General features: G+C 43.6%; 1 protein-coding gene and 1 long non-coding RNA gene across 2 annotated transcripts in view; one reads left to right on the top strand and one right to left on the bottom strand.

The window, feature by feature from the left end:
• Positions 1 to 4,705: 4,705 nt before the first annotated feature.
• LOC125293111 lies at positions 4,706 to 6,450 on the bottom strand. Its single transcript, XR_007193326.1, has 3 exons — positions 6,433 to 6,450; positions 6,070 to 6,244; positions 4,706 to 5,677 (listed from the first exon to the last, which is right to left on the bottom strand). It is a non-coding gene; the product is annotated as an uncharacterized LOC125293111 (long non-coding RNA).
• Positions 6,451 to 7,920: 1,470 nt separating this feature from the next.
• The window catches only part of LOC125293106 (cadherin-4-like), a 309,928-nt gene continuing 292,443 nt past the window's right edge, over positions 7,921 to 25,405 (top strand). Inside the window, exons 1-2 of the mRNA XM_048240782.1 lie at positions 7,921 to 8,266; positions 10,258 to 10,369. Of these exons, the coding sequence (XP_048096739.1) occupies positions 8,210 to 8,266; positions 10,258 to 10,369 (169 nt within the window). The 5' untranslated portion in view covers positions 7,921 to 8,209. The remainder of the gene's footprint in view (positions 8,267 to 10,257; positions 10,370 to 25,405) is intronic.

The following is a 25,405-nucleotide window of genomic DNA, read 5'->3' on the forward strand; positions in this document are numbered from 1 at the left end:
TGGTGCAAGTCGCTACAGCATCCATTCCACCTTCAGTTCCAGGTGTCAACAGGAACCCAGTTTCGAATTTGACCTACGGCCATTTCCAGATCCCACCCCATCTCTCTTTCACTCACTTCCTGTCATTCTTCACTGTCCTATCTAAATAAAAGGCAAAAATCCCAGAAAATATACTTTCAAAAGATAAAAAGTTACTTATTTCATACTAGCATTATTAAGAATTTGGGTTATGCATACTGTACCTTGCTGGTCCAATCTGACGTTGGCTCTTGCAACCAAGTGACTTAATAATATATCTTGTAGGAGTTCAGTACTTAGTGAGCAGCCAGGAGAGGTGTAACATTAATTTTTCAAAGCTTGTCCCATCCCTGTAAATTTGTAACCATTATAATGTCAGGGTGTACCATGCAGTGATCAGTGCCTCAGCCTGGTATTATCCAATGCTGCCCAGAAACTGACCTTTAAATTTAAAAATTTAAATGAAAAAGTACAGCTCTCTTAGCCTGCTCAGGGGATGCCTACAACAAATGCAGGTTTCTCTCCTGCATCAAAATGGTACATTAATCAAAATCTGGCCATTCCTAAACTCTGACTGAAGTTGAGAAAATGGCCTAGTCCATCATTATTTACAGCCCTACAAACCTCTTCATCCAATGGGGTCATTACCATATATAAAGGGATTGGTCAGTCTGAGCAGATCCTGGCCTCATAGGATGTATTCGACACACTGGGGGGGACTCCCAGCGGCCTCCCTTTTCTCTGCGGTGGACCTAGAAACCCCAGTTTGTCTTGAGCGTGCGGGAGCATAAGAGACAGACATCTACTTTGGTCTCTTTTACCCCATTGCCCCGTTCCATTCCCTTTCTTCTTGCCCCGCAGTACAGCTCCCAGCTGCAGTGCTTAGGAGGCTAAAGTGCCCTGGCGCCGTCAACGTCAGCTCCACGATCTGCCGCGCTGCTCCGAGACCCATAACTCCTTGGCTTTAAAAGGGGACCAGGGACTCGTTGACTGGGAATGGTTTAATAATTTAGTATGGCCTTAAACTAATCTATTTTGAGCACCCAGATGGTATTTTTATTGGCCAAACGCTTAGATAATTGAATGGAATCACTTACTCACCACCAGGCGAATGACACTGCATCCCATGCTGGGTTAACCTTGGTAAAGGTAGCGGCGGAACTTCAGAGAATGTGGCTCCCTGTCAATGTAATTATCTCAAATGGAAAAGTGTAAAAACTGGGACTGTAAAACTATCCCAAATGGTCCTTAAATGTATGAAGAATGTATGTGTGGAAGAGCCTAAAGGTGCATTTAGTGTGTTTCGACAGTGCTATTTCAGTCTCTGAATGTTGCCTGGCTCTTTGTCCTCTGCACAAGGTTGATTTCTTTGATTTGTACTACTCAGAAAAAAATGAAAACTTTTGTACATATTTCTGGCAAATAAAGGCAAGTATGCCACCGATTCTGGCTTTTCCCATATGCCATCAGTAGATATGTCTGTTTAAATTTGTGCAGCGCAAAACTAAATCAGAGGAAACAGATAAATAAACCCAAATCAAACAGACTGATAGGTGAGAAGCCACCCTGAGCAGTGGAGGAAAATACATGTTTGTGTGTAATGTAAAGTGAGTTGGTGTTTTCAGAGTACAGATGCACACTATTTGCTAGGTACATAGGGATTTCTACGTTTGTTAAGTAAGTTTGTCTGTTGAGAAAAAATACACCTATTATGATGTTTATTATGATGATGAATGATGTTTATTATTATTATTATTATTATTATTATTATTATTATTATTATTATTATTATTATTATGTGGATGTCACTGGTAGCAGTTACAGTGTCCCCATGTGGGCACTGTCCTGATGTTCAGGGTTTGAGCAAAGAGGCACTGTAGTTCATATTCTGACAGTCATGTCTAGACTTAGTATTTCTTTTTTATGTACTATGCTTTTAAAATAAACTGCTTGTGGTACTCTAAATAGCCTGCCACAGTTGTACAAGACAATGCTTGAAAGAACAAAAAATATGTAGTTTGGAAAAATGCCTCCTTGCTAAGAAGACTGTTCCAAAGAAGTGGGATTTATGTCAAAACTTCACGGAAGAAGTTGTTTCATATTTCTTTTAACCACAGTCCTGCTCACTGTTGTCAGGTAACTTTGCTCTCAAGCTGTCAGTTACTTTCGACCGCCATGTGATGTTAGTTCATGAGACTCAGGTGGTGTACCTACTAGTGACATAGACATCTACCTGAGAGTGGTGCTTGGAGCAGCAGGGATCCTCCTCTGATAATGCCTTCAGACTCCTGCTTCCTGCCTGCCTGCTTCTTGGGAGGACATCTTAACATCCGCAGATCAAACGTCCCGGGGGAGCAAATGATGGTGGTGCACTACCCATCCATTCCCCCATCTTCATCTTCATCTTCATCGGCTGTGCTGTACAAGTGTGAGTTCAGCAGGAGCACTGACACCCTCTGGCCCCCATCTTTGACAGCCATCTTGGGCCCTCTCTTCTTCACAGATGAAAGGGATCTGCCCATCACACACGTGTGCACATGTGTGTCGCGTCATCCAGTAGAACATGAAATGAATTCGGAGATGTGCAGAAGGCAGGTGGACTGCAACCACCCAACCCACCAACACCCCCTCCACCACCCAAAGCCTTCAGCGGATATTACCAGCAGGGATTAATAGGGAATGGCTGGGTATGTGGAGAGAGAAACAGAGCGTGTTGTCCAATCTGTCTAACTTTATCTTTCAAAAATATACTGTACGTCTTCAGTTCTGCAAACCACTATGACAATTCAGTCCATCTGCTTCTTCAGCATTGATGTAGATGCTTTTGTCAAAAACTACACTTTGTTGAATGGTTTCACAGCACACAATCCCAACAATGTCAACAAAGGATCATTGCATTGTCACTAGAGATTTGAGTTACAGTATAATGTTTATTCTTGTAGCTTCGATACTCACCCAAGTTCAGGGGGAAACGGATGCAGTATTATTTATTTTGCTCCAAAAATTCAGCCTTGGCACTGCATGCTTCCATGTAATTTTATGACTTCATTGATCTGACAGTTGCAGACAACTCTTTTTCTCGCCTGTGTCAAAAGAGGCCAATCACACAATGGCCGCTCTTGAGGGATCCGCCACCGGAATTTCCCCTGCCTCGGCCTGTATCATTGTTCAAGGGGAAGGCGGCGAGGTCCTGAATCCATCATCGACCATTGAACTCCTCCGCCTGCCGTGTCAGTCATGGCCTGTGACACAGGATGCCAGGGGCTAGGACTGCCGGTGCACAATAACGGCCCACAGATGGGACTCCATGGACTCATAGCCAGTCACTTCCTCTGATAATTCCACTCCAGCCTTGAGATGGAACTTTTTGACCATATACACCACAGCACAAATCTGTGAGGAAATAGGCAGAAGTATCAGTAAGCCAAACCAGTTTCTCTATGAGCCTGATTTTCAATTTTTCAGCATTGTTGGTTATGGGATGAAATATTTTAGACCTGTCCAGAACTTCATCATGTCGGCCCTGCCCTTTTCAAAATCATTCAGGATGCAGCGGCAGGCAGACTGAATCTTATCCACTTAGGGTCTTGCATGCACATTCCTTTATCATAAATCTGACTTTTCTCTCATTTCCACCTTCTTTATCCCTCCGAGATGTTTTGCATTAATGAGGTTGAGGAGCGGAGACGTGTGTGTGTGTGTGTGTGTGTGTGTGTGTGTGCGTGTGTGTCTGTGTGTGTAGCATGGCTGGCTAATCAGTCAGTTCCAGCAAGGTGTGCTGCACAGAGAGCAGGCCCAGAGATACTGCTTGAATTTAAATCACCAGGCACTAATGAAATGATCATTATTTTGGGAAAAGCAAAGTGATTCCCTCTGGAAGTGCTTACCGTGTGTGTCCCTATGTGTGTCCTTGTGTGTGTGTGTGTGTGTGTGTGTGTGTGTGTTTATCTCTCTCGCTCTGCCTCTCTGTATGTGTCTGTAGTTGTGTATGTGTGTGTGTTTATGAGTCTATCTCTCTCTCTCTCTGTATGTGTCTGCCTGTGTCTGCCCTCCTCTCTCACTCTCTCTCCCTCTCTGTGTGTGTGTGTGTGTGTGTGTCAGCATAAGGAACAACATCTCTTTCCTCTTCGTCACTCTTGCCTTACCATTAAGGGTGGAGTGTCTGCATTCGGGTGCAGATAGTGCGGAGACGGATGGTTGCGGGTAATGAAACTGTAATTTCTTATGCGAGGAGCCAGGGGATTATCTCTGAAAGTGTTTATTAAAGACTCCGAGCAATAATTCTTGCCTCCCCCGGTGTCACTCTTCTTGCCATTAGGTATTGTGTATGCATGTTTGAGATATATCTCAATATAGACTGTCAGATAAATCATTCTTTCAGAGGACCTGGATGGTATTGATTGGCTCAGACTGTGTACACTGTAAGAAAATTTCCCGTAAAAAAACAGGAATCAACTGGCAGCAGAGTTTCCAGGAAGTTCCTGTTATTTAACGGTGGCCTGGTTTAACATTAAGTTAATGTAAAATAACAACATTAATTTCCTGTAAATTAACAGGAAACAACTGGCAGGATTTCCAGGAGCTTCCCGTTGTTTAACGGCAGACTACCATAACATTAAATTCCTGTTAAGTATATAACATCATTTTCATGTTGGGTAACAAGAAAAAAATGTGATCTTCACGTTAGTTACACAACAGGTCTTTAATTTTTTACAATTACAGGAAACAAGTTCCATATATTGAGTTCATCCACTCTCAAATCAACATTTTAAAGATAAAAATCCATTTTTTCACATCAGTTACTTATTTGTAGTTTAACAGATATTTTATTTCACAGCACTTACTTGACAGTCTAACAGTAAAGTAATCTTTGTAATCTTTGAAAGATGAAGGGACATGAAGCAAGATAATAGTAAATAGTAATTCAGGAACATGTAGACTGACTATAATCGTATTTCAGGATCAGGGAATAAGACACAGAAGAATTATCATGGAAAATAAAAACATTGCATTAGGCTCGTGTATCATGTATGAATGTAAAATGTAGATACATAGTAGTATTTTGAAAATCGGATTTCAAAGAACAGGTAATAGGATACAGAGGAATTACAATGGAAAACAAATACATTGCATTAGGCCCGTTTAAAATGTAGACACGCTATCTAGTAGTATTTTGAAAATCTTATTTCAAAAAACAAGGAATAAGGTACAGAAGAATTATCATGAAAAACAAAAACATCGCATTAGGCTCGTGTATCACGTATGAATGTAAAATGTAGACACGTGATCTAGTTGTATTTCAAAAATCGGAAATAAGGTACAAAAGAATTATCATGGAAAATAAAAACATCGCATTAGGCTTGTGTATCACATATGTATGTAAAATGTAGACATGTTATCTAAAGTAGTACTATTTCAAAATCAAATAAGATACAGAATAATCATCACAGATATTTATCAATTATCAATATCATTGCATCGCATTGGCCTTGTGTACATGTGAGAATGAATAAACTGACAGATTATGTCCAGAAGAATTTAAAGTAAGAGATGAGTATAAATGATAATCAGGGAGGGAATCAAGTAACATTCATGAGAAATCAAGTAACATTCACTTTACTTATTAGTGATTGTTCTTAGGCTTCTTCTGGGCCTTTTTCTGTGAGAGAGAGAGAGAGAGAGAGAGAGAGAGAGAGAGAGAGAGAGAGTTACAAAAACTGATAGGGTACACTAGGATTCATGTAGAGGAAAATTGTGCCAAAGTGAATGAATCGGATGTGAATTTGTAACGTTAACACACTTTCTCACAATGAAATTAACTGACATTTATTACTTACTGTAACTGCATTTATATTTGATTTAATCAGTTGTATAAAGTAGAAGTATAGTGTTATGTGGTTATTACAGCAGTACTATGCATGATTGCTCTCTTCAGAGGGTGTAATCCTGCATAGTAGTGCTTATAACTACATAGTAGACTACTACACAACCCCCCCAATACATACCACACATAAAACAAACTCTGGTTCGAAAAGTGTGACATGAACTTACCTCTGGAAGAATTCAAGGGTGCACGCTGCCTCCTCCTGATATTGCAGATTCAGAATATAGAAGGTGGAGAAACATGTCGCAATCCCTGTTAGAAATGTGGCGAGGTTGGACCCTTCACAAACGATTAAGGATTCAATGCTGACCATCCACTTTTGATGATTACCTTGTCGTTCACCTGAAAAAAAGAATTTTCATATTCAATTTAAGATATAGATCCACATGTCAACTATGATTAGATTCCTTTTAGGATTTTGTCCAAACAAAATTCAATACAGAAAAAAAAAAAAAAATTTAGTGTTCAAAAGTTGATTTAAATATGTATATGTTGATCATTATTACTCTAGTGAATGAAAACAAACATACCTAGTAATATCAGGCGAGTGCCACAGGTAGGCTTGGAAGACTCAACATCAGCTACAGTCGCACATCCCTTAGCAAAAGAAAAGAAAGGCACTGAACAACTCTTCATGATGTGTGTGTGTGTGTGTGTGAGTGAGAAAGTGAATGTAATCTCTGTGAGTGTGTTGTGTGTGTGTGTGTGTATGTGTGTAAGGAGTGAGTGAATGTGAGTTGTCTGCAAGGTGAGTATGAAAGGTGTGTGTGTGTGTGTGTGTGTGTGTGTGTGTCTGCCGTTGAATGATTAAAAGTGATGAGGCGGGTGTGATAAGATGTTTGTGTGAGGAATGTGTGTATGTGTGTGCAAAGTGAGGGTGCTTGCTTTTGAAATTGTCTGTCTTATCAAAACCACATTGTTTATGGTTTCTATATATGTGTGTCTAAAGACCTAGATAGATAGATAGATAGATAGATAGATAGATACTTTATTGATCCCCAGGGGAAATTCAAGACCTGCATGTCTCTTTTATTTGGCAATCTGGAACACAGCATGGAAGGTCTATATTGGGTATATTGTCATGAATTTAGGTATGGCTCACATAAATAGACGCAGTGGACTGATGCCCACATATGACATGTAAACATCTTCCTGTTGCATGCCGCTAGCTCAAATGAACTCAGGAGGAATACCATACACGTGTCATGCAACCACCTCTGCTATGGAAAGCTAGCTAGGCTACTAACTAGCATTAGCTTTCTAAACTGTCAACTGAAGGACTTAACAAAGTAATTACCAGCACGGGCGAAATCCATGCATACAAGTAAACACTGAAAGCAGTAGTCACACTACACTGATCCGTTTGTGCCATATTGTTTATTTGGCCACTGGTTTATTAAACTGATGATGCTAAGCAGACTTAGCTAGCAAACAGTGTTATAGCAGGTAAATCACGCGAGTTAAACTTTAAAAAACTACGCATACCCTACTCATACCAATACTTTTAGATGGCTTCAGATTGCAATGGAGAAACGTAAAATTTGATCAACAAGTGATAACGATAACGCATGGCTTAAGGGCGAAAGCATGGTTTTGGCTAGCTGAATAGCACTGCTACTAACTTCGTTTCAGCAGGGTAACATTCAGAGATGTTGTATTATACAACTTGTATAAACATGACCAGTGTGCTTTCAAACGTTGTATTTCTGGTCAAAGATGACAGATAAACTCACCTTATTGTGTTGATGGGTTTGGGTATGATTCCAACGTATCGTCTTCTCTCAGCAGACAGCTTCCCATCACCAGATCGAAGGTAACGTTAATAGATAACAGGAAGTACGTGTGTTCCAGAATAAACATTACGGGCGTGGTAAATAACAGTGTTGGAGCCTGATTTTACACATTTGTCTTACTAATGACTGGAAAGTCCTGTTTATTGAAGGAAACAGGTGAATAATGTTGGAATCTGGGTGTAAATTTACAGAAACTTTTTACAGTGTAGAAAGGAATCGGATTGCTAAGGCAACTACCGTCAAACTGTGTGTCTTTAAGTAGGATTCTCCGGTGCTGTGCGGTAGGAGGGGTTGTGGTGACGCTCGCTGGCTCTTTGGTGCTGAGCTGAACAGCGATTTCACCTGCAGTTGAGAGCAAACGGAGTCAGGACGGTCTTCTACAACCGACGAGCCTACTACCGCAAACAGGCGACAGAAGGACCATCCTAGCGCAGGCACCAGGGAAATTATACAATTCTCCAAAGAATTCGGACCGAATCAGAGTACTTCAAGCAGCCTCCGCTCGCTTGCAAGGATGAAAACAGGCTTCGTTATCTTATTAATGGGAATCCTCCTATTGGACTCATCTTGGGTAAGATTACACATCTTTTAAACAACGTGGAAGTGGCGCCGTGGTATTCTGTGAACTATTTTTAAGTAGCAGATAGTGCGGATGACAGACTGCGGTTGTTAGTTAAATGGTTCACTTGTTGTAGATTCTTTTGGAGGCGGACATTGGATTTTCTGTGGTTTCTTTATTTCTATTCAGCAAATTATATCAAGAGTGTATTTTCATGATTACCCCAATAGAGACTGACGTACCCATACCCGTCTTCTAAATCCTCGTAAAAACACGCGTTCTATGCTTAAACTACATTACAAGTGGCCTTTTTGAGAGAAAGCTTAGTGAAATGATGTGTTAGTGCCAGAATAGAGGGTTTTGCAGAATATTAGATAAAACGTTCGGACGGACACAAATAATTTATTCGGTGACAACATGAAACGGCTCCCTCAGCGTTTCAATTTACAAAGCCTTATCAACCCAGATAATGGTACCTTAAAGCCCACACAGAACCGCAGTCGTTAAATGCGGCGGAGACCCTTGGCTACAGTTTTTCCGCAGGGGTATGTATTTGTTAGAGGCTGCTGTAGACAATAAAAGTTGACTTTTGGGATTTTTATGAACAGGTTGGACACGCTGTCGATGGCTTCATCACATAATATCAAATCAGGCACACTTTGGATGAGCTAGCTGATGCTGCCTAGATTAATGTGATGCAGGCTACCCGCAAGACATGGATCATGCCATAGGCGCTAATGAGTTTGTTTTATATTTTTAGCTTATCGTTAGGCCTAGCTGTTTAAATACAATGACATTAGCTACAATTTAAAACACAACTAGAACAGAACAGAACAGAAAACAATTGCATTTTATAATTGTGCATTTCTGAAATTAGATTCCCTATGCATAGTTCACTTTTAAACAAAGTGATTATTTTTTGCACTTGTTGAGGTAGGCTATGTCATGTTGGGCAGACAGACGCATGTTTTTTGCCCCTGGTTTGGTATGTGTTGAAATTCTTTCAATTCGAATTTTGGAATTAGTGTAGTGAATATGACTAGGATCTTGAATATGTATACCCTCTCATGGTGTGTTGAGTGTTGGCTAAGAAGGGGTGGTTCATCGTGTCGAGTGCAGCTTCAAAGTAATCTGGGAACAGCCATTTATCTCAATTCGCACTTTTCCATACCCTGAGTGGACAAAGTCTAGCTCTGCTCCACTATTACCTCCATACAATAACGGCGTTAGTTTAATTAGTGACTGACGTGTATCAGCTTCTGCACAGAGAATGGTAATTATTTTGAACATGTGTCGATGAGACAAGGAGCACATAAGCATCGTTTACAAACGAACAAAAATAAAATGGACAAAGCACGAAAAACAGAACAGTTTTAATGTGTTGCAACAAGGAAAACTGTAGTGGCACCTATGTGTGCTCGCGCGAGTACAGAGACAGTTGGGGTGTGTGCGTCTCTCTCTGTTTTTGCTTATTTTGTCAATCTGTCAATCCCTCAGTTATCTCTATTACAATGTTTTTCTTCCCCGATGCAAACATGTGTATTTCCATGCCATGTATCTTCCATGTACACAAGAAAGAGCCCTTGACTTTTGTAAAGTACCAGCCACACCTTTCCATATACACAGATAGGCACTCACACTTGTTTCCCCCAAATCATGTTGCTCCCTTCAGTTGTAGGCTAATGCTGTGGCTTTGTTGTGAATCTCATATACATTCAGAGTAGACAGACACAATTCTGGCTACTGAGAAACTGCACGATTATGAATTTTCAGTGCATTCATCGTTGAAAGTAATGGTTTTATCCGTTGAAAGTAAATGTTTGACTTCTCTCCAAAGCATAACTTGAGAAGTATCCCACTGAGATGTGAATCATATTAGTTTCCAGCATTTCTCAGATCACACATACAGTATATTCTCTGTTTTTTCTTTCTTTTTTTTCTATCTCAGTGCCATGTTTTGAGTGGAAATGTTACAATGGAGTACCTCTTTCTTTTCCTCGTAGGTGACTAAGGGAGACCTACCACTGAAAGCGTCCTGCCAGCCCGGATTTTCTCAAAGTTTTTATACCTTGCTCGTTTCAAGGGATGTACTGCAAGGCCGGAGCATTCTCAAAGGTAAGGCTCGCATTTCCTTTAATGAGCCAAGCTTTTCCTCACACTGTCACGCAGCAGCGTGGTCAAAGGCAGACGTCAGAGGCCCCTCTAAAAGGGCCATGTGCACAATTGGCAGTCGGCTTCTTCAATCTGCCGTTGTGCCGTGGAGGTGGACTCCTCTTTTCAAGAAGAGAGCGAACCCTAGCACCCTGGCACCGCAAAGGCAAATTGGAGAGCGAGATATTCAGTTGGGAGCGACGCAGCGCACGCGGAGAGAGAAGTGTGTGATGTCTGTGTGTGTGTGTGTGGTGGTGTGTGTGTGTGGGGGGGGGATACGCAGGCACCCATACCCATGGTTTTAAAAAGTAGGTCTATTTAATAGTGATACCCACACCCCTGCAGACAGCAGATAGGCAGATCTCAGATGTAGATGACTTCCTCCTGGGAGGGACGGCTAGAAGGAGCAGAACACCAGCCCAGGTGCTGTGGTTCAGAGCTCATGATCACCAGTTTCCACGATTTCACGCATTTCTCTGATTTCAAATTGACAACAGCATCCTCACCCTAACAAAACGTTTTACCAGAAGGCCATTCAGCACTTTTCATTTGCACAGCAGCTCTCTTGGCGGTGAGGGCTTGTGTGCAATTTTATGTGATATGTCATACATCCTCAGTTGCTTTTTTTGTGTGTGTTTCTTTGTCTTTTAGACTTTTATGTGATTTCTAAAAATGCTTAGTTCTGTGTCCAAAGGGTCAGTCAGGAGATGTACAGTGTGATTGTTCATCTCACCTCCACCTTGTTGTGAGTGCGGAGAGATGTGTCGAGTGAAACAGGGCCTGATGGGGTTAATGTGCTCGGTGACCTCTACCATGGGCACTTGCTGTCCTTTTGTCTTCTTGTGTTGCTTGTCTTGACTCCTGGAGATTGTGAGGCTCTTATCCTATTAGAGGCCCACTCAAGAGAGGTCGTGGTGGGGAGATGCTGGTTGGCAGATTTGTACACCATCATCACCACCGTCATTTTGATCATTTATCCTTACCAGCACTATCTTTCTGATCCACTTCCACATCATCATATCATCTCCACCATCAATATCATCACCATCACCATCACCATCACCACCACCGTTTTTAGCATTTATGGTCTTTTGATTTACACCATTGGATTTGGATGCCAAGGTAATTATTCAGTGGACCAGCTTTGGCTAGCCTATAGCGCAGGAAATTTCATTGACACGCAGGTGCTAATCTGCCTGTGCTCCTGCCAATACGGGCTAATTGGAATCCTGCATTGATCTCCATGGCTTCTCCCCTCAGCAGAAACGTGTTACTATTGGTTCACACATTACCCTCAGGGTAACCGCTGTATCAGTTACGGTGGCTGGCATGGCCTGGTTCCACTGAGCACTGAGCTTTTTTGGTTGAATTCCCCTGGTATGTTTGTGCGTGAACTTTTCCTTTTCCAAACAGGCATAATTGCCAATGTTGGTTGCTGTGCCAAGAACATGAACATCAATATGGGCCTTTAATTAAATTCTAATTGTGTGTCTGAAGGATTCATCACTGATTATTGTGCAGCTCTTTTCAGAAACCTCATAGTAACACAGTATTGGGTTACCCATCTCTCACAGTGATGGAATTATTCTGTCTTGGAATGGGTGGCCGTTTGTTTACATGTGTGGTATGTGTGTGTGGATGTTTGTGTTTGTGTGGTGTATGTGTTTTGTGTGTGTTTGTGTTTGTATGTGTTTGTGTCCATGTTGAAAGGGGGTGTGGTGTAGCTGGTTGTGCCTGTGAGATGATGCATGATTTTGTATGTGCTAATAAATGTGTGAATACCCATCTTGTGTGTGTGTGTGTGTGTGTGTGTGTGTGTGTGTGTGTGTGTGTGTGTATGTCGCATAAGCCATGTGTGGGTGTTTACTGTGGGTGACTGTGGGCTGCTGGCACATGCAAAGTCATGATCTGCAAAGGAAAGGGGAAGGAGAGAGAAAGAGAGAGATGGAGAGAAAAGAAGAAAGATGGAGAGAAAAAGAGAGAGAGCAAGAGAGAGAGAAAGAGAGAGAGAGAGGGAGAGAGAGACAGCCTTGTCTGTGCTCATTAGCTGCCTGGGGCTCGGCGGAGAGAGGAGAGGAGACGTGAGAATGAGGCAGGCTTGTTGTCATGAGTCGATACAGTAAGCCCGAGTGCAGTGCCGTAATGGAGGCACAAGCCCAGCAGGGGGTGTCAATACAATCACACAGCAGCACAATGAAAAAGCACTTTGTCTGCGTCCGGGTGCCTGCATGCTGCCTGCTGCAGTGCCTCGCCACACAACACCTTTTGTGCATCACTCACATGGACTAGAGGACCGAGTTCTTAAGTTACCTGAAGTGAAGAGTTGAGGACATATTTTCTTTCTTTTCCAGGTTGAAGGCCATGTGAAAGCAGTCATGGCTGAAAAAAAATCTCTGTGGTGTAAAAAGAAACCAGACCTACAACCACCCGACTCCCCCGGCCCACCCCACCTCAGCGTCACCCCCAACTAACCCCCACCCACCCCCGACAAACCATGCCCTCCTCACCTCTCATCTTTAAAAGCAACAGAAACATAAGCCCGTCATGCCTCTGAAAATCCATTAGGGCAGCATTGTGGCCGTTCCAGTCCTTACTTATCTGACATTTATGGCTTGTTGGTTTCCTCCCTCTCGTGTTATGGTTTCTCGGACCCTGCCAGAGTCACGATGGGCCCCTTACAGGCTCACAGATGCAGCATCAGCAGCAGCAATAGCCGCAGAAGCAGCAGCGCAGCATCTGTGGTAGTGGCGGCAGCAGAGGCAGCAGCAGCTGCGCTATGGGCCCTATCTGTGAGCCTGGTCACGCAGCTGCGCCGTGAGGCCCAGGCCAACACAGCGAGTGATTTATACAGCCGGCCCGTGGTGATTTATCGTTTGTAAAGGGACGTCGCGGAGGGGGAGGCAGGAAGCTCCTCTGGAAAGACTTTAATAATAACGTTGTTTAACCTAGAACCGTCATCTGGGGCAGAAGAAGGGGGTGGGGTGGGGACTGGGGGGTTTGGGGTGGTTGGGGTGGGGTGCACCGGAAAAAGTAATGGGTTGGACAGAACTGGGGCTCTGGACGCGCGAGGGCTGAGGATCGCGGAACAGTGGGACAGTGACGCCGCAGAGGCGAAAAGGCTAAGCGGAGCAGACAGAAATTGGGGCATTGGGGTGAGGGTTCGTGTGTGTGTGTGTGTGTTTGTGTGTGTGTGTGTGTGTGTGTGTGTGTGTGTGCGTGTATGTGTTAGGGGCTATGGTTGACATACGACGCCGGGAAGTCCCAGTAAAGAGGTTCAAGACTTTTTGCCGACTCATGTGTGTGTGTGTCTCTGTGTGTATGGCTTTAATTACCTGCATCTTCAGATGACAGCTTCACCTTTTAGTTTCCCTTCCTATCGGTACACCCATGTAGGTTTAACCTTTTTTTCACTTGTGCGCAGTACACCGCGTGGCACTAAGTGTTCTCCAAAATGGACATACGCACATGGTTTGCATTACGAGTTATTCTAACATGCCCGTCTCAGGAAAACCACAGGAAGGTTTTCCTGAGATATGACCTGAGTTATACTGTGTGTGTGACAACAATCTTCATCAGTTAAAGTCATGTGTGCTTTGCAGTAATGGACTTCATAAGCACGGCAGTGTTTAGAGATAGCATGGGGAAATAAACACCGCCCCAAGCTTGAGTAAACCGAGCTCACTCTGCCTCTCTGCTGTATGTAATCTATATGGGCATCAAGTCAGAAGTCAGGAGAGCATATGATGATGGCAAGAATGCAAACTGTCTGTTTATGTCCTTTTAAAGTGATAAGCGGGCGCATGCCTACATCCCAGGGGAACATTTCACAATTGCATTTCACTTCTGTCAAGTTTTGTCATTGCATTTGTTTACATCTCTATCTGTGTGTGTGTGTGTGTGTGTGTCTGTGTGTGTGTGTGTGTGTGTGTGATTGTGCAGGGGGTTTGTGGATGTGTGTGTGTGTGTGTGTCTTAGAGAGAGAGTATGTCAGCTTGTGTGTGTGTGTTGGTTGGTTAGTTGGAAGGACCCAGCCTGACCCAGATAACATTTCTTGTCCCCTGAGGCGCTTCACCCTACAGTTAGCAATAGCTGAACCGTTTGTGTGTGTGTGTGTGTGTGTGTCCAAGACTGTGACAGACAAACTAAGACATGGTCATGGGGACAGAGTACAAACACACACCTCCAGGAGTGTGTCGGCCCCTCCGGGAGTGACTCAGTGTTCGGGCAGCAGGCAGGCCACTCTCTCCCCTCCCGGTGCAGACAGAGCTGTTTCCCAGTCCTCCCTGGCTGCTTCCCGGCCGCGCGACTCTCCGCAGGGAGGCCTCGGCGCTTCTTGACCCCAATCCTAAAGCATTTTCCCCAGGCTGCCGGCGCTGGCAGCTCCCTTCCCTTCCCTCTCCTGCACCCCTGGGGGTCGAGGGTTTTTTGGAATAAGACCGAGCGAGTGCTCTTGAGAGTTACAGTAGTACAGGGTTGGGGTGGAGAGGAGAGGATAGAGAATGGTGTGTGTGTGTGTGTGTGTGTGTGTGTGCCTTTTGTCAGTTTGTTTGTATGAGCCTGCCAACATTGAATGGTTTCAGGTGACAAAAGACCAGTGGTTTAAGCAAGGACACCTCTTCAGTTTGTGGTCCCCTTGTTCTCTGCTGCACCAAAACCATTCAGCCAGCAAACAGCCAATTCAGTTGAAAATGTTAAGTTGAATTTAAACTGGAGACACCATCACTCCTATCTGATTTCATAAGCCAGACTAGTAATTCAAGTCATTGACCTTTATTTGTTTTGTTATTTTTATTGTTATGTTTATTGTTGGAATTACTGTTGGAGAAGCCATATTGGAGAGGCTGTTCCCCTCTCTTTTATCCAGTTGTGACAAATAGAGCAGAGTTGGGGCTGGAGGCTAGCAGCTTGGTTAGAGGGGTAAAGCGGCTCGCTTGTGCTGGGAGCCAGGGCACAAACTCACCCCCTGCCCCCTTCTACCCCCTCAGAGAAGGAGAGGGAGAAGCCAGAGCTCTCCAAATAATGCAAATTGATTTGAACCACAGTTTCTCCAGGATAATGGCTCCTAAACTTCCTGTCAAGACGCATCGAACAAAAATCGGATGATGACTCTCTTTTTGTCTCTCTCTCTCTCTCTTGCGCACGCGCGTGCACTCTCTTCTCTTTCTCTCTCTCTCTCTCTCTCGTTCTCTCTTTCTCTCTCTCTTTTGATCTCTCTCTCACTCCCTCTCTCTATCTCTCTCCCTTTCATTCCTCATTTCTGAGGGCATTTGTGGAGCCTCTGTCTGTTACACGTGCCATCCAGGCACTAACGTGTGTGACCGACACACTCAGAGCAAAGGGCTCTGATCCAGTATGCCACTAGGAGCTGAAAGCACCCAGTGTTTCCAAACATATTCAGTACACCAGACCAAGAGCTTGGCATGTTTAAATACTGACTAACGGCTAATCAAACTTAAAACCTTTACATTGGCAGGCTCAATGTGCAGCTGTCTCTTAATTAATATGATTGGGTCTTCATGTCGGGAAGTTCTGAACAATTTAACTAATGGCCCTTCAGTGTGTGTGTGTGTGTGTGTTTTTGTCTCGGGTGTGCATGTCTTGCTTTGAAATCCAACAGCTTGTTCTCTCGGCATTTACTCTGTTGCTGCAATGTCAGGGCTGATAGACCGATTCTTCATGTGAGTTTTGAGATGTCGAAAAACAAGTATGAGAATGTTTTTTTCATTCTGTTGTTGACACGGCTCTCTGAGATTTTTTAAGTTTATACTTCAGCTCACTCTCGCTCAAACAGAATAAATCCGTTTTGATGTCCTGTTTGGATCTTGCCGTTGGTGCTGGGGAGGTGGAGGAATCGCGGTGTAGGCCTCGGGGATTACGCGCGGGGGCCAAGGTGTGTGTGCGGGCAGCTCAACTTCAGAGTTCAGACGTCTCACTCCAACCTCTCCTTCGCTTTGCTTTCTTGCATTTTTCCCTCCATCATCTTGTCTGCCTTCCTGACTTCATTTGCTTTTTTCTCTTTTCAGCGAATCTTTTCTTTTTAACTTCTTTTTCTTCTAGGTCTGCCTCCCTCCCCTTTTTTCGTGTTGAAACCCAGAGCGTGACTACCTACCATTGCAGCGTGTTGAGTAATTCTCTCCCTGGGATATTTTCCTTTCCATATTTCCCAACGTATTCTCAACATAAAGCCTTCAGATCTTCCAGGTTGATCTGCCTCCTTTTTTAGGAGCAGAATACAAAAAGGAAATGTGTCTTTTATTAGACGTATGAACATCCATCAAACACGAGTGACACATTGAACCTGACCCGGTGCACACTGAATGGTTCAAAGGGTAACCCGACCTCTGGGAGCCATGTTGGAATGCCTGTCATATGAAGATACATTTACAGCCCTGGTGAAACCATTTTCACATGGATTTGCTCCAGCAATGAGCATGGTTATAGATTTTCCAGCAAAAGGGATCCCACGTGTTCTTAAAAGACATAGCAGACAATCCTCAGCTGTGGGGTGGGGGGTGGGGAGGATCTGAGCGGCTGGGTCCATCATGTTATATGGACGAGGGACGAGACGGTCGGGCACCTGTCACCACTGGAGGAGTCCAGTCATTAGATCGGCATACTGGAGAGAGGAGAATGGAGAGAAAGAGAGAGATTAAGGGAGAGGGAAAGACATTCAATGGAGGGTGTGAGGGGAAAGAGAGGAAGGGAAGCCATGTGTGAGAGAGGGGAAGGGAGTGAGAGAGGAAGAACATATGTGTATGAGAGAAAGAGAGACAGAAAGAAAGCAGGAGGAAAGGAGAAAGAGATCAGGAACAAAGAGAGAGAAAGAGAGAAAGAAAGGAAAGGTGCATCTTTTCCTGTGGCCTCTAGAATGTGGTGGGGAAGTCCTCGGGTATGTGTGTGTGTGCATGTAGAGCTGCAGGCCTGGGGCTCTGGGGTTACAGGCCCACCTGAAGATGTCAAACTATTTTCTTCTGAACACTTTTTTTTTATGAGCAAATCCGTGGAATGGCCACATTCTTAATATTACACCTGGTCTGGTCCCTCTGTGTTTAAGATATCACTTCACCCCCTTTACCTGGTGTGCACACACACACACACACACACACACACACACACACACACACCTGGGGTGGTCAAGAAGGGCTGGGGAGAAAGATATGAGGATGGCAGCCTGTCCTCTTAAGTTGCATCTAGCCGGGGATATGTGATCCCAAAGTGCATCACCTCTCCCCGGCTGTTATTACATTCCGTAAACCTGGGATGGGGATTACGGTGGCAGGACTGTGATAAGCTCGAGCTCCACTTTTTTTCCTCTTCTGTCTAGAGATTCACCCAGACTGTCCGTCAGAAAAGCTTAGCCTGTTGTAGGCCTTGGTGGGTGGACAAAAGGCCCCCCACCCAATGACATACTTACAGGACTTGCTTTCCTACTCTCTCACCTGATCGGCCAAGGTGCAATAGAGTGGACAGTCTGAGACATGAGCCATGTCTTTCCACCAAATAGTGGAAAGTCTGTCCCTAAAGATTAGCCATGTTAGCCAAGGACAGAGTGGTCATACTTCTCTCCCGCTCTCGCCCTTTTTGTCCCTGATCCATTTCTCTTGCTTTGTTTTCTCTCGGTTTATCTCTCATCCTCTCTCTCTTGTGTCTGTTGTCTCCTTATAGTGCTTTCAAATTTAACCTTGAGAGAGAGATTATGAGGTCGTAAACAGTGTCATTCTGAGGCAGTTTTGAGACAGTCGTTTAACTGGATCAAACAGCTGTAAAGTGACAGTTGCTAACCCAGTTGCTCATTAATTTTTCAATTTAGCCGAGACAAACATTGCCTGAGTGACAATGAATATAAAATCTGATTTTTAAAATTATATTATATAAAAATGCATGCATTGTATGTATTTCAGTGTCACCCTGCCAGTCACGTGGCAGAGCAAGCCATGGTAATGCATGCATTTGTACTGTGTTGCTTCTGACACCAGAGACCCTCTGAGTTTACCCAGAAAGAAGAACTGCCTTTTTGATCTTGGGCCTGTGGGGCTTAAACTGCAAAAAAAAAAAAAAATCCTGTCGGCTTGCTAATGTGAGTTGGTAGTTCACCCTGCTTTCACAAAGAATGTGAAATCTGGTTGGATATTTAATTCATTGTCAATTGATGTTATGGCATGGCATTGTTTATTCATGGTGTCTCCCAAGCAGTGCCATTATCAGCCAATAGAGTGAGCATATTAGTAAGGACTAGCCTTCTTCAAATACAATGACCCGAACAACTTGGTCGGCTTGCCTACTTTTGCCAGTGATCAAATTAATTGCCGTTGGCTACACCCACTCAATCCACCATGAAGACCACAGTTGACCTTTGCCATCTGCTGTTGTGCTTGCAGTTTTCCACAGACACACTTCAGATTTGATCCTCCATATTTCAGGGCTCCAGACCATGTGAGGTCTTGGCAGGAAGCCAGAGAGCAAGCGCCCTTCCTCCTCCTCTCCTCTCTCTCCTGCTCCCACCACCACCACTCAGGCTGCCTCATAACAACCCCACGGTTGCCTGTGCAACATTTTAATTACTGTGGAATTGATTAAGTCAGAAATGAAATGAGTGTGAAACAAGCAGGGGGAAGTGATGATTCAGCCTCAAACTTGGGCAACAGTTTTTTTTTCCATTGCATGTCTTAGAAGATGAAGAGAGACAGGGAGTGGGAGGCAGAAAGAGTGTGAAGGAGAAAGAGAGAGAGAGAACGAAAGAGCGAGAGAGAGAGAAGGGGAGAGCTGTATGGGCAACTGAAGGATATGAAGGATCAGCCTGTTTTAGCCTGTCACTGGGGGGGAATAGTTAACCACATTTCATATTGCATATTTCCCCTTCACTTCTAATCTGTCGAGATTAGAAAGAGACCCTGCAAAGAGAAACAAGAGGCACCGCACCCACTTGATAAGGACTTCTAGTGGTCTCCTTCTTGGTGTCTTAATTCGCTTTAAATGGAGTAATGATCTGAAAAGGTCTTGACCTCTGCTTTGCTCTTTCTGGTCACCTAATTCTCATTTACCCGAGGCTACGAGAAAGATCATTATTGTTAATTAAAGAGACTTTTTTTGTGTGTTGAATGTTTTCTTTAATCAGCTACCAGAAGCTCTGTGATCTCCCGAGCAAGCCATCAAGGCCAATTGGAGGGCATGCATTTGCTCATATGCTATTCTCTTTCTCTTTGCCTGCTCCGTTGTGCTCTTTGTTAGCCGAGGGAGGAAAGAAATCCAGAGAGGAGGGCGCGAGGGGAGAGAGAGAAAAAAAGAAGAATTCCTCAGAAGACAAAGTTCTTAACCTAATTACAGATTGTATCCAGAACTCCCTGTGAATGTTCCTCCCATTAAATTCTTAACTTCAGAGAGGACATGGCCGTGAAGTGAACGAGGGAGAGACAGACGGAACGTGTTGATGGTGGAAGAGTGAGAGAAGAAAAAAAGCACTCCAAGCAATCACAAACTAATGAAAATACATTCTCTCCGGCATTTTCCATAGTGAAGCAGACCAAAAATAGAAAGTTTACAGTAGGGAGCCTCGGCTGAAATTACTCTTTTCTTTCTGACTGAGAGTTACAATTCACAGTGTGTGTTGGCCAGTGGATTGGTACAAGTCGTTAAGTTTTTATGTGTTTGATAAGTTGATTATTGTTTTCCATATGTTGGTTGATTCACTGTTATTTCTTTTCAACTTAGTCCTGTGAAGTAATTGCTGGGAACGTTTTGTGTTTCATTCAGTTATATCTCAAAGGAATAGTGAAAGAGGCTCAGAAACTATGGAACTTGAAACAGCGAAACACAAAAAAGGAGACCACTCTCCACAGTGGGGATTGCAAAATTAATTTCTTTCTTTCTTTCTTTTTGGCAATTCCCTTTTTACTGTTTAGAGGACTACTTTGTTAAAAAAAAGCGAGAAAAAAAACAGGGGAAAAAAAACAAGAATCAATTACTTTTTTGATCACATTTTTTTTCCTTTGCTTTTATATTGCGGTATACAGAAGCGAGTTAAATAAAAAGCCTCATAAAGTGAAATTAACCAAAGTAGAGAGAGGAAGCCTCTTCTCCCGGTCAGAGCTTTAATAGCCGAAACTGGCGAGGACGTAGAAAAAAAGAAAAAAAAAACTCCCTGCCTGATTAAGCCCAGTTAATGACAAAGCCTCCTCCTCTGGCTCGACACAGGGAAGGACAAACAGGGATAATGCCCGTGCAGAATCCCAATTTTCCTCCCTGCCATGTCTCCAATCCCGAGGATCCACATGTGGATAAAGCGTCCACATTCTTCCACGCGTCTGTCATTAATGCCTCTCACAGTCCCGTGATGTCCTATAATGGCCGAGAGGCATCTCTTGTGATATGGGTCAAGGGATGGCTTGACATTGCAGCACATGCAGGCAGAGTGTGAGCTTCGCCAGTGCAAATGGGGCACTTCATGTCAGATACACTGTAAAAAATAATAAGTAATGGTTACTTGAAAAAAGGGTGGAAACTCGTTGCCTTAAATATATATAAGTATAAGTACATATACTCTTTTGATCCCGTGAGGGAAATTTGGTCTCTGCATTTATCCCAATCTGTGAATTAGTGAAACACACACAGCACACAGTGTGGTGAAGCACACACTAATCCCGGCGCAGTAAGCTGCCTGCATCAACAGCGGCGCTCGGGGAGCAGTGAGGGGTTTGGTGCTTTGCTCAAGGGCACTTCAGCCATGCGTACTGATCAGGGTTCGAACCGGCAACCCTCCGGTTACAGGTCCAAAGTACTAACCAGTAGGCCACGGCTGCCCCAAATAAGTTAACAACAAAACTTTTCTCTTCCAAGTTATGTTTACTTGATGTCTACAAGTAATGCTTACTTAGAAGAAGTTATCCTTACTTAAGACTTTAAAGTTTTGGTTACTTACTTCCAACTAGTAAAGTTTACTTCATGCCCTCGAGTAAAGCTTACTTGAAACAAAGTTGTATTTACTACTGTTAAATGAGTTACCCTTACTTTGAGTTGTAAAGGGAACTTTATGTTGGATAGTAAAGTTTACTTGCAGAATATACACAAATAGTTATTAGATTAGATAACTTTATTGTCATTTTGCAGAGAACAAGTACAAAGACAACAAAATGCAGTTTGCGTCTAACTAGAAGTGCAAAAAAAGCAGAAAAATGCAATGTGATATACAAAGACAGGTGGTACATAGACAGGATAAGAAATATGCGGTGTAAACAGTAGTATACAGTTGGTTTACAGAAGGTGGTTTAGAGTAATATAAATTAGGTATAAATATGTGCAGTGTATTAGTAGAATAAATATGGATATTCGGTATGAACCATATAAACACTGCAGTTTTTTTCGGTCGTATTCTGGTGTAACCTCCATGTTTCAATCTGTAGTGTTTGAGCAACTGACCTCTGACTTCACATCCAAACAAGCACAACTTACATGTCCAGTTCATTGCTCTGCATTTTCAGTTTTCCAACTGCAAAAAGAAAAAGAGGGCAAAATTATTATCAATATGCATCTATTGGCCATGTTTAACAGCTGATTAAGTTTATCACATTAAATGTTAATTTAAATTATTTCTCCAGTGACCTAATTAATACTGTTAAGCTAAAAATATTATGATTTGGCAACTTATTTTCTCTATTGCTTCAGGCCAGTACATTTATCACAATAGAATTTAAAATGTCAATCATACATTGGAATTATATGACGCCATTTTGCACCTCGATAGACCTCTCCAGAATAAGTCCCGCCTCCTAACTTCCGTATCCATCCAACCTTCGGTCGTCAAATGTCTATGGGAAATAACATGGCGTTTTGAAAGATCGTACCTGTCAAACTCTGTAGGTGACAAAGTAGAAAAAGCTGCTGGGCAGATTGGCCTACACACTTCTGTAGTGTGTATAGTCTATAGTAGTATAGTCTACAGTATACTACTTAAACGGCACCGACAATCAAAAAATCCAGTGGAAACTAGATGGCAGAAGTATGTAAGCCAATCTGCCCACCAGCTTTTTCAACTTCGCTACCTACAGTACAGATGTTTTACCGGTATGATATTCCGAAACGCCATGTTATTTCCCATAGACAATCGACGCCCGGAAGTTGGATGGATACGGAAGTAACGGAGGCGGGACTTATTCTGGAGAGGTCTATAACGGCACATTCGTTCAAATTCCACACACTGCAACCTAAGTCCTCTTGCTAAATCACAACGAAAGATTTTAGATAAAAGACCATGGCTAATTTTCTCAGTCAGTATGTTATGAGTCCAATTATCCTAATTGTTTTATCAATACAGTAGGAATATCGACGTAAACCATACACCATTTAATCTTTACACGTTTTGAATCAACTTCTCATGAGAAATGGCTAACGTTAGAACTAAACTTCATTAAAGTGGAAATGAAGCAGAAGAGCTCATGAAGACAACTGCTATTGGCAAATTTATACAGCCTAGTTCTAGACCCCAGGCGCCACCACTTCCTCATAACTTCGATAACAAAAAAATATCAAAGGGCTTGAATACCTAGAATATTTGTTTTCTGCTCTGCATGGTCTGAGGCAGTGTTAACTCGCATAGCTGCTATCAGTTAGCTGCAACTGTTAGCAGCTAAGCATATATCGCCACTTAGCAAGTTGAACTTACCATTACCCCAGCTGTTAATGAAACCGAATGTACAGTTTTGCACAAATGCTGTTAGTTCAACCTATACTGTAAACATTTGACACATTAATACATACTGTAAACTTATCGGACAGAGCAAGTCACTGGTGAAGCTGCGTTACACTCCCATCCCAAAAGTCAGCCACACAGTAACACTGCCGACCGTTGGCTGTGGAATCCAGAATGCTCCCTCTGCTGACTGTGCACGTGTGCACTGCGTGAGTCCAGTTTACTCAGGTCTGAGTTGTGCAGCTTACTCGTGTATCTCAAGTTTTAGACCCCATTGATGCAAGTTCGGCACATTACTAATGTTACTCTAGTAAGAACACTAGGTCAGCCTATAGTAAGTAAAGTATACTTGTGTTACTGCAGTAAGATGTAGTGTTATTTTTTACAGTGTATGTGTGCTGCTTTGAACTCACCCTCTAGAGTCTAGGTTTTCCTCTTATTCATCTATATGCGTGTGTGTGTGTGTGTGTGTGTGTGTGTGTGTGTGTGTGTGTGTGTGTGTGTGTGTGTGTGTGTGTGTGAAAGAGAGATAGAGAGTGAAAGGTGACGAACCGCCCTCTCTAGCACTGGCAGAAATCCTCTGCCAAGCGCTTTCCCTTCATTCAAATTCCTTCGCTCCCTCTGTTTTTGTTAAACATTCCCTCTACCCTTCGCCTCCTCTGCAGCCGATGTTGGAGCAGGAAGGGGAGGGCTCCCCTGTGCCCTAGCGGTGGTGCCGGGCCTGGGGTTGTGGGCGGAGGGCGTTGTGCCACCCGTGTCTCTGCACCCAGCGCCGGAGAAATGATCAAGCCCTGAATGAAAGAGACAAAAGTAAGAAAGGGAGACGAAAGAGAGAGAGAGAGTGAGAAAGAGAGAGAGACAGAGAGAGAGAGAGAGAGAGAGAGAGAGAGAGAGAGAGAGAGAGAAGGAGAGAGAGAAGAGAGTGAGAGGGGAGAGATCAGACACCTCTGAGCCTTTGCACCCCCAGCCCTTAAATGCAGACACTGCTAGTGAGAACACATGCAAACACACACACACAGACACACAGGCACACACACACACACACACACACACACACACACACACACATGCTGTGCTGAGCGAACAAGCAAGCCCCCTCAAAAGTACTGCTGCTCTTCGGAACATTTGGTCTTCATAAAGAAGCAGACAGATAAGATTTTTTGTATGACCGAATGAAATGACAACCTGCAGTTTCTCTCTCTCTCTATTTCTCATACAGAGAGAGAGAGAGAGAGGGGAGAGAGGGAGAGGGGGAGAGAGACAGAGGAAATGAAGGCATGGCCAGGTCCGGAGGGTGATTATCCTAAATGGAGAAATGAAAGGATTACAAAGCGATGGTGTAATCCAGCTGTCAATCCCACACCTCATTAGCAAACAAAAGGCAGACACAGGAGGAAAGTCAGGGAAGCGAGGGAGTGGAGGAGGAGGAGAAGAAGAAGAAGCTTTGCTCGCTCAGTCCCGCTCTGGGAGTTACGAGGAGCTTTTTTATTAGGCTTTCATCTATCTTCCTTCCTCTGTTGTCTCTCTCTGTCTCTCTGGCTCCCCATTCCCCCCCCCCCAACTCTCTCTCCTTTCTCACTCTCTTTTCCCACTCACTTTATTCAGCTGTCTTGCTCTTCTCACTTTGTCTCCCTCTTGCTTACTCACTCACTCACTCACTCACTCACTCACTTCCCCACTCCTCTTTTCTCTCCCCCATCACTCCCTTATCCCTCTCTTCTCCCGTCCTGATGCCCCTTTTCTCACCCGTAGCTTCTGCCTTCGAGTGCTCTGAATGTGGACCTCATCTGATGGAGGCTGTGTCAGTCACGTCACGTTGCGAGCCTGTCGCTCTCTCCCCTGTAATTCCCATATTAATTAAGAACACTGATTTGTTAATTTAATTGTAGGTGTTGTGTGAGCTTGCCCACCCCTGGGTGTGTGTGTGTGTGTGTGTATTCTACTCCTGCCTTTCTCTCCGAGCAGGCTAATTTGCCCCACAGCCATATGGATTATGAATGAAAGACATTGTGGGGGGAAGCGCTTAGATCATTTATTAAGAATTGATTCGGCATAGCGTGAGTGATGCCCTATTGGGAAATCTGAGAGAGAGAGAGAGAGAGAGAAGCCAGAAGGCCGACATACTCTGGGAACTACAGTGGGAAGAGAGAGAGAGAGAAGTACTGGGAGAGAGTGTGAAACACAGAAACAGAGATGTGGAGAGACAGTGAGACAGTGAGAAGGAGACAGAGAGGGGGAATGTGGGTTGAGAGAGAGAGCAAAAGAATGTAAACGTTGGGCCAGAGCTGTGGTTTGGAGGCAGGACAAGAAGGAAAGTC

Source organism: Alosa alosa, chromosome 4, assembly GCF_017589495.1.
Source record: "Alosa alosa isolate M-15738 ecotype Scorff River chromosome 4, AALO_Geno_1.1, whole genome shotgun sequence".
Lineage (NCBI taxonomy): Eukaryota > Metazoa > Chordata > Actinopteri > Clupeiformes > Clupeidae > Alosa > Alosa alosa.